The sequence below is a fragment of the Amblyomma americanum genome, chromosome 1 (assembly GCF_052857255.1).
Source record: "Amblyomma americanum isolate KBUSLIRL-KWMA chromosome 1, ASM5285725v1, whole genome shotgun sequence".
Lineage (NCBI taxonomy): Eukaryota > Metazoa > Arthropoda > Arachnida > Ixodida > Ixodidae > Amblyomma > Amblyomma americanum.
In genome coordinates, this window is record NC_135497.1 from 501,346,382 (window position 1) to 501,356,113 (window position 9,732).

The following is a 9,732-nucleotide window of genomic DNA, read 5'->3' on the forward strand; positions in this document are numbered from 1 at the left end:
AATTGCGTAAACACTTTATCAGTACGAAATGACCGGCGGCGCAAACAAGGACACTAACAAGAAAGAGACACCACATGCTCACACTACCAACTGTTTATCGCGCGGAAAGGTGGCTTGTTTAAACATTCAGCTCAAGCATGTAACATCGCGTTATCGCTCCAAACCCAGCACGTGGAAAAAAAACATCAACATCAGGAAAACGAACAAGAAAATTTAGCCCCTGCAGAAAAAAAAGTAACAGATTCTGATAAAAGGAATTAAAAAACTTAAAGGAGGGGGCCATCTTTTAGAAAAAACAGCGTCACACAATCGTAGCTATAGCAGTCCTACATGAGAAGCAAAAGTGGTCAGACACTAAAAACCAATAACAAATAACAATTTTAGCGAAAGCAGAGTAAACAAATGAAGCAAAAGCTGTCAGAAACCGAAAAACTGCAAACACTATAAAGATAAACTCAATAAGTTCAAGTTCAAGTTCGTCTTTATTTACATCAGGAAGATGTAGGTAGGCCCGGACAGAAAAGTGATAAAAATTCACTTGAAGGAGTCCGGGCCCCTTCTACAAGGCAAAATACAACGAAAGCAACAGAGCTTGGTTAACAATGACGAGGTAGAAAAAAAAAGTTAAGAGGCGCTGCGAGCATATATTGTTAAAAGACAAAGAAAAGAACTTATACGCCCAAAACATGAACACTAAAGCTTTTGTACGCTTTTTATAATATGACAAACTGATTGATAGAATCAAGTACACATATTTAAAAAAAAATGCTTGCGTATGTCAGCACATTTATCAAAAGGGACTGAAAGTCACCGCTCTAAAGCGGCAAGAATGTCACGTGGGCTACTTTTTTCCACAGATATTCTTCTACTCAGCAGCTTATTTAATACATGTGGAACTGCAAAGCGTAACATAGAACGTCCGTATTCTGTACGACAGAAGGGAACGCACCAGAATGACTGATTTCGAAATGCATATGTTGGAATAGTGGCTTTCAGGCAGGATAGTTCTAGGAACGTATACTGGTGGTAGCGTATACACTTTTTATATCTCAGTGCTAAATGATATTCATATAGGTCATGAGCTGGTGTAATGTGAAAGCGCGTGAAAAATTCTGTGTGCGCACGGTAATCGACGTTTGCTATGTGCCGGACTGCTTTCTTTTGGAGCATGAATATTTTATTTATGTTGGCCTGCGTTGTATTGCCCCATACTAAGAAACAGTAATTTAAATGAAGGAGGAACAGCGTGTTGTAAATTAGTATTTTTATAGACGTCGGAAGAAATACCGAAATTTTGCTTGCATTCCTACACATTTCGTGAGGCGACATAGAACTATACTAACGTGAGCGTCCCAGACCATGCTCTTACTGAAAAATACTCCAAGTGTTTTGGCCGTATCTACAATATCTATAATAGAATTCCCAATGGGAAACTGATGCTCTGCCATGATCGCCCTATTTCTCGCTTGGAAAACAACTGCTTTTGTCTTTTTCGCGTTTAGTACCAGGGAGTTTGCTTCGCTCCAGTGTTTGAGGGCATCCAACGCGCTGTTAATGGTTGGGACTAGAAATTCGAGACTATTACCTTTAAAGAACATGCTAGTGTCATCTGCGTAAATTACATATTGAGGCTTATTACTTATATTAACAATGTCATTAATGTAAAGAATAAAAAGTAAAGGTCCCAATATACTTCCCTGTGGGACGCCGGTAAAAATTTTCTGAAGAGAGGAGAGTTCATTTACTATGTGCACACAATGAAAACGATGTTGAAGATATGATTCGATGAGGAGGAGTGGTGTGCCACGTATGCCGTAGAGTTCAAGTTTCTTTAGTAGTTTGTGGTGAATAAGGTGGTCAAAAGCCTATGAAAAGTCAACAAAAATTCCTATGCATATCTCTTTATTTTCAAATGCTTCGAGAATTATTTCTTTTTGTGTTATAAAAGCTGTTTCAGTGGATCTGCCTTGATCAAATCCGTATTGAGGTGTAGACAGTAACAAAGATTCTAAAAAAAAAAACTCCACAGACGGCCGCTAGAAAAGGAGGGCTGAAGAGTCGCACTGAACATGATGTCACAAAAAACTATCCAGAAATGAAACTTGATTTGTACGGAGGGATATCGAAGAGTCGCTAACACAAATGCTTCCCTTCTTTTTAATCATAAAAGCCTCAATAATTTCAGTTGCCACCTGATCGGGACTCCTGCCCAGAATCTGCAGGGGTTGTTCGTTTTCCTGATGTCAGTGCTTTTTTCCCACGTGCTGGGTTCGGAGCGATAATGCGATATCACATGCTTAAGCTGAATGTTTAAATATGCCACCTTTTCGCGCAATAAACAGTTGGTAGTGTGCGCATGTGGTGTCTCTTTCTAGTTAGTGTCCTTGTTTGCGCCGCCGTTCATTTCGTCACGCACCAGCTCTCCCCTCAGGCTGTTATTCGGAAGTTACTTTATTAGTAGTTCGTACTTTCTTGCACAATTTTTCAGACACGATATAGAGCATGGCAAGCCAGCATACATGAAAACGCACTCTTGAAAGCTGTTTTTTTTTTACTTGGTTTATGGGGGTTGAACGTCCCAAAACGACTGAGGCTATGAGGAACGCCGTAGTGAAGGGCTCTGGAAATTTCGACCACCTGGGGATCTTTAACGTGCACTGACGTCGCACAGTACACGGGCCTCTAGAATTTCACCTCCATCGAAATTCAACCGCCGCTGCTGGAATCGAACCCTCCTCTTTCGGGTCAGCATCCGAGCGCCATAACCACTGAGCCAATGCGGCGTCTGCTAAGCTTCTTTGAGAGCAGGAGCAAAATCTTGCAGTTTTGGTGTACGATTCTCTTATGCTTCAAAAGGCGCGTAGCAAACACCCTAACTTGTATGTGTTTAGACGCTTATGCACTCTTAATTCAATAATGAAATAATGCAAAGAGGGCATTTGTTTTTGGATGTTTGTTGAAACGTGCAAGTATTACTGTCCTTTGCTCTGTGGTAATGTGGGCCACTCAGGCACAAATCGGATAAGTGATTACACCTTATAGGTTAAAAAATCAGAGAGTGCGCTGTTTCATTGATTTATTTAATAAAGTTTAATAGCCTCTGTTATCACTGGCGATAAGGAAATTTACTTTGCCGTCTTCAAAGTCTTAATTATTATGTTCGCGGCACATTTCTGCCAGTGGTTTGAATTTTTTTTTCTGCTTCGGGGAACGGTGTTTTCCTACCTAATGGTCGAGCTCAGTGTTATACATTTTTTTTATCGCTATTGCAGTGAATAAACAGAACAACTTCAACAAAGACGCATGCTGTTCACTGCCGCTCTCATGTCCAGGCGGTCCTACACTGCGAAGTTACAGACTTGGTCGGCGACGCCATTCGGTGCCGATCCCGAGCGTGCAATTCCCGGCGCTCGCGAATTTTGGGCCAGCAGAGAGCACAGGTACGTTGTGTCATCGCTTTGGTCAAAGCACTGACATGTCAGCTCCTCTAAATGCCATTTCACATTTACTGGGTCGCTGTAATACCGTGTTTCATCATGTATGCAACGCGCTATAGAGTTTACTGACGAGCACTGCATGCCCATTTCATACCACGTGGCAGTGCGTGCTACCACGTAGCACCATTTCCTGCAGAACAGAGCAATACAACTTGTTTTTCGTTGTGCTGTACAATGAGAAAGTTGGGAAAGCGAAAGAAACGACAATGCCCAGGTTCAACCTTTGTCAGATGCATAGAGCCTAAGGGTTGGCCTGTGGGTCTAATTTAGAGGCTCGCTATTCATTAACAGTGTTCTAGATTTACTAAAAATCAGAAAAGTTCTCTACAACGCCTACGAATTTCGGTGATGCTACAATAGCCTCTCTGCATGAGCTGGAAGCAATCCCCTTCAATTCATTGCTTTGTCAGCGGCTGCACATACGACATATGGTACGAAAGAGAAGGCTCTCGCAGGCGCTAGTGATTCTGGTTAGCTGCTCCCCTATTAAAATCGCGCCTGATTTGCAAGCGCAAGAGCATTTGCACACACATTGGCAGGCTTATCGTGATTGCTGTAGAGGTAGGCAAGTGCCAGACATGTACCGTTCTCAAATTACAAGGTATGGTTTAGTACTTCGCTTCCCGTGATTTATGGGCATGCCTTCGGTTTCAACACAAACACCAGCAAATCGGGCAGTGGTGGTGGTAACTGTATCGGATCTGGTAACCAGGGTCCTCAAGACTGGTAACCATGCTGTGGAAGCCGGTCAGCCGGGTGGCTGATATAAGAGCGCAAGCGCCCAATAAACGCACTGTTACTCTGCACCTCGAGCTCAGCGGTCGTCTGCGTCGCATGCTATCTTGAACGACACATGGTGTCAGAAGTTCTTATCACGCCCATTCCCCGCTTCAACTGAGCCAGCGCAATGGAAGTACTACCGCCCCCTAATCGCCAACTGCTCTCCGAAGCGCCGGCGGAAAAGTGGAAGCAATTCAGGCAGAGGATGGATTTGTACTTCATGGCAACTTCGCATGTGAACGGTTTCGCGATTTTAATATAATAGCAATAATAATAATAATAATAATAATAATAATAATAATAATAATAATAATAATAATAATAATAATAATAATAATAATAATAATAATAATAATGGTTTTATTTGCGCCTAATGAATACATGGCGCGGGAGACCCGCAGTAAAAGCTGTCACAAGCGACAGCTTGACAAAGCCGGAGGCCCCCCTATACACTTGACAGCATCATAGGCGCAATGAAACGGCATGTCTCATCCAAAAACAAAATAGAACAAAACACGAAAACATCTGCAATTACAATCACTCACAAGAACTACATAAAATTATACAGAAAATGTGGTAGAATGAAGTTAGAAAGCACTTACAAAAGCAATGAAACATTCATGTGCGATGGCAATGAGTTTAGCGAAAGTAACAGATAAATTAAGCACATTTTGCTTCAAATAAAATTCAGAACAAAGTCAATACAGACAAGCGGTACAGTCAGGGTAAACAACAACGTGACAGAGTAAACAGGAAGGGCAAGCGAAGTGTCCTAGTACATGTTGAAATACCGGCGGAGTGTTTTGAACGTCACCTTTTCAAGTTGGATATGTTTATGATTTAAATCATTTAGTAACCGGGGTAGTTTATTCTGTATTGTTTGTAGGCCGTATGTTGTGCGAAACGTCCTTACTTTCCAGAGCTCCGTGTGACGTGTCTGGCGTGTAGTAGTGTTTGGTTGTAACCTGGCTAGACGATGTAGAAATGAACTGTTGCTAGCGTTTTCATTCTTAATTGCCTTGCAAAGGATATAATCAAACAGTTTGGTAACAGGAATTATGTTGTATTTGGGAAATAGATGATACGTATGTGTATAAAACGGCAGATTTTCTATTACTCTTACAAACCTTTTCTGCAACTTGTGAAGCTTCTGCAAATTTCCGTAAGTTGTCGTACACCAAACTAAGTGACAATAATTGAGTCGGGAGGAGAATAAGGTATTATAAAGTAACAGTAAGATTTTTGGTGGTAGTAAATTGCGATTGCGGTATACTAGCCCAATTACTTGTGCTAGCTTAATTAGCATGTTGTCCACGTGGACATCCCATGACATATTCTGCTGAAAGATAACACCTAATGTCTTAATGTCGACGTAATAGTGGAAACGGACCATCGACCACTGATAGCCATTGCCCAGAAGAACCTGTCAGACATGCCTCCTCGCCTGCAGCGTTTCTTTATGTGCCTCATGCCGTTCAACATTTCTCTGCTGTACGTCCTAGGGAGAGACCTTGCTCTGGCCGATGCTCTCTCAAGAATCCGATGCGACAGCGATGAGCCACCTGAAAGCGAACTAGAAAATGTGGCCACCCATGCAACGGCTGGCCTCTCTACTCTCGTCAGCGACACAACAGCCAAGCGGATGGCAAAAGAAACGAGTGAAGACGACGAGCTAAGGCGAGTCACTGAAGCCCTACAAGATGGACATAGCGTTATAGGTCAGCTATCTCCTTTCGAAGCTCAGCTATCAAGTGTGGAAGCCGTACTGTTGCGTGGATATAGAGTTGTCATTCCGAAGTCCCTAGAAAAGAAATGTTGCAGCGCCTACACGGGGGCCACTTGGGCGTCGGAAAATGCAAAGCAATGGCCAGAGTATTGATGTATTGGCCTGGTATGGCAGCAGAAATAACTGAGAAAGTTTCCAGGTGCCAAACCTGCCACCGTTTCGCTTACAAGCAACCAAGTGAACCCCTAATGCAAAGGCATTGTCCCGCATTACCGTCGGCTAGGGTAGGCGCGGACTTGTTCGAGCATTACGGAACTACCTTGCAGTCTACGATGCCTATTCCAATTACCCTGAAGTAGAGCCGCTTTCTCACACTACTAGCCACTGTGTAATAGAGGAGCTGGCCATGATATTTGCACGTCACGGCATCCCGCTTGAAGTATGCACGGACGGCGGACCACAACTTTCATCGCAGGCATTTCATGCTTTCGCAGAACAGTTTGAATTTGCCCATGTTGTTTCTAGTCCCGGTTTTCCACGCTCAAACGGTTTGGCAGAGAAAGGGATGAACTTGGTGAAATGTTTCCTCAAGAAGGCGCTATATGTGAATGAATACTTTTGGATCGCCTTCTTAATTACAGGACAGCACCACTCGAGGCCGGACAAGCCCCGTGCGAGCTACTCATGGGCAGGAGGTTAAGAGCGAGGCTGCCTGACTTCGCAGACCGTAGGGCACCAGAGGTCAAAAAGCACACCCAAGCCCACCCTCAGAGACGTCCACTAGAAGCACTCGGCGAGCATGACACCGTTAGGCTGCTCGACAAGGGAGGGTGGACCACAAAGGCCCTCGCAGAAAACGCCGTCGCCCCTCGCTCATACATGGTCCGTAAAAAAGACGTGAATCAGCTTCGTCGCAACCGTCAACATCTGCTGCGAACAAACGAAGAGTTCGACCCCTCACTGGAAACCATTCCTGACTGTACGGAAGACAGTGCTAGCGACTGTGCTTCTCTTCCAGGCTTGCGGCACCACAGGAGTCCCTGGGCAACTCGAGCCCCACGTGTGACGATCAAGCCACGGCTGCCCACACGCCTCAAGAGCATCCTGAGCCAGGGCAACATAGTCCTCTGGAAACCATGAATTCCGAGCCGGACGACGCTGGGCTTCGCCGGAGCACCCGGTTAAGGAAAAAGCCCACCCGCCTCGTGTATCAAAAGGACTTTCATCAAATTGCTTGAATCGATCTGCTGTTGTATTGTGCTAGTTTTTTTCTGTTTTTAGAGGGAGAAAGATGTATCGGATCTGGCAACCAGGGCCTTCAAGACTGGCAACCATGCTGTGCAAGCCGGCCAGCCGGGTGGCTGATATAAGAGCGCAAGCGCCCAATAAACGCACTGTTAATCTGCACCTCGAGCTCAGCGGTTGTCTGCGTCGCATGCTATCTTGAACGACACAGCAATGACTTTTATTTTCAAAAGGAATGGTGTGGCGTAGGGTACTGGAATGCTAAGACATTGCTATAGGCTGACAGACACATACACAGGAGATAGCCCTGGACCACAGATGTATGGAGTTCGCACTTTTCTTCCTTAGACAATAGCATCAAATGCGAAACACAGGGGTCTTTTTTATCTGAATGAAGAGGCTTTTACAAATATGATGATTCTGGGTCATTGAGGAAGCGCACGTACTAGGATTGTACAGGCAGCACTTGCTCAATGAGTGGTCGTTAAATTGTGACATATGATGCGCCTGGAGACCTAGAATCTTTAAAACCTTTGACACACTCTACGGCCGCTTCTAAGTCAACCGAGTTGTACTGGGTTCTTGCAGGGCGTGGTGCTTGGCCTCACAGCGCGAAGCGGACTACCAGGAGCCACGTCGTGTCGCAGGCGCGCACCAATCTTATCTATAAATTGCTACCCATTATAACACTTTATGGCTCTCTCCTTTAACTTCCGTTCCGGGGAAAGTGCTGCAGGCTAGGGTATTTTGCATCAAACTAACCTCTCTGTCTTAGGTGTCGTAAACCTTTTTCTGATCACAGTAAAATTGGGTGTGTGAAAAGCTGAACATTGAACTTCATGGCTACTTATGTTGAATAGCCGGCGACTCGAAGGAGTTGGATCAGGTTGAACGCTTCGATGTGTATGTAAACACCTGTGTAAACTGTGAATTTATAGCTTCTTCTTAGCCTGGGCTACAGGCAGCACTGATGCATGTGCTTGAGCAGTTTTCAGTTTTTTTTATGTCGCAACCTGCGGCCCTTATTGTGCCCCAGAGCGAATGTCGTATATAACATTTCTGAAACGAGTGAGCTTGATAACACAGCTTCCACCATACTTTTGTAGGCAATTTTTACCTTCCGTAAACGTCATTTTACCACTACTTTTCTTGCATCATCTCAACATGTATAGAATAGCAAATATGGGATTCCCTGACGTTTCTGGTACTCATCTGCAACCGTTCTAGCATATCTACGAAATTTTTTGTATGTCTATGTATAAATAGCAGCGGGTATTTTTCTTGAAAAGCTTATTAGTTGGCTTCAGGACACACTCAGTTTGGGCGGAAGAAAAAAGCATCTGCATAATCAACAAATGACGAATGGTGCCTGAAAAGATTAAGAGTTTGCGCTGAATACTTTCTTTGCTTTCGTCACTCTTTCGTATCTGTTATTTTCGCTGCAGGCACTGACGATTCGGCATCAGTACCGGTGCTCCGACAAAGAAGTCCCTTGACGGGTTTTCTGACAGCCAGCGAGGAACAGCTCTTTCCTTGTACGTCTTGGATATTATGAAAAGGCTCCTGCGCAACGAAGCCGGAACAAAAGAAAACTATGTACCATATCAGCTGTGTGCTCAGTAGTTTAGAACTAACTGGTTAGCAGCACCTGATGATACGTTGTAGGCAGCAATGTTCAGTTCACAGCCTAGGTTATAAGTTGGCAAATGAAGTTATGTGCAGAACGTGGTTCTAGCTAGCAACCCATCAAAACATCACCTTTCGTAATAATGAAGGCGTCCTAAAGAAGAATCCTACGGAGCCCAAAACCATATAACGCTAGACGAGAGAGAGTTGCTATGCGAGCGCAAAAGCAGATACCGCGCGAACTGCCACTTGCTAAGGGCAATCACTGAGGTGACCAACGCCGACGCGGGGCGGCCCCATGGCAAGACCTTGAAACTTTCTCTTTTTGGATTGGCTTGGTGTCCCGCTAAGGCGCTAGACTTGAAAACAATAAATCAAGGTTTCTGCCGTAGCAAAGCTCGCGCCGCTTAGTCGCAACAGCGAAAAGACGGAAAGACACAGAGGGTTCAAAAAATGCCGACTATATGAACGGTTTACGATATGTAGGACCTCCTAATAAAACACTTTTGTGAACTACTTGAAGGTAGAATCAGGCAATGAAACTTTGGGACTGCATATTAAAACGAGTAACACGATCAAATATTTTGATGTTCACAAATCCAAATTTTTGGCCATTTTTCGCTATTTGAAAGCCGCATCTCCTGTTTAAAGAATTAAGCTACCAAGAGGTCTGGGAGAAGAAGAAGATCGAGAAACAATAAACCAACAACCGATTTTATTGGAATGCGGTCCGCTGCTTGGTTCTTCCCTTGGAGGCAGTAACCGCTTAATGATTTCAGTCGTTTGCACAATGTTACATTCCCTGTTTCCCTACTTCGTCTCATTAGTCGGCCATTCTTCCTTTCCAAGTTGCTCTTG

General features: G+C 44.2%; 1 protein-coding gene across 1 annotated transcript; it reads left to right on the forward strand.

Moving 5' to 3' along the window:
• Positions 1-3,283: 3,283 nt before the first annotated feature.
• Positions 3,284-7,382, forward strand: LOC144105782 (uncharacterized). Its single transcript, XM_077638875.1, has 3 exons — positions 3,284-3,440; positions 5,780-5,954; positions 6,645-7,382. Exons 2-3 carry the CDS (start codon positions 5,920-5,922, stop codon positions 7,141-7,143), a joined length of 534 nt encoding a protein of 177 aa, XP_077495001.1. The 5' UTR covers positions 3,284-3,440; positions 5,780-5,919; the 3' UTR covers positions 7,144-7,382.
• The last annotated feature ends 2,350 nt before the right edge of the window (positions 7,383-9,732 follow it).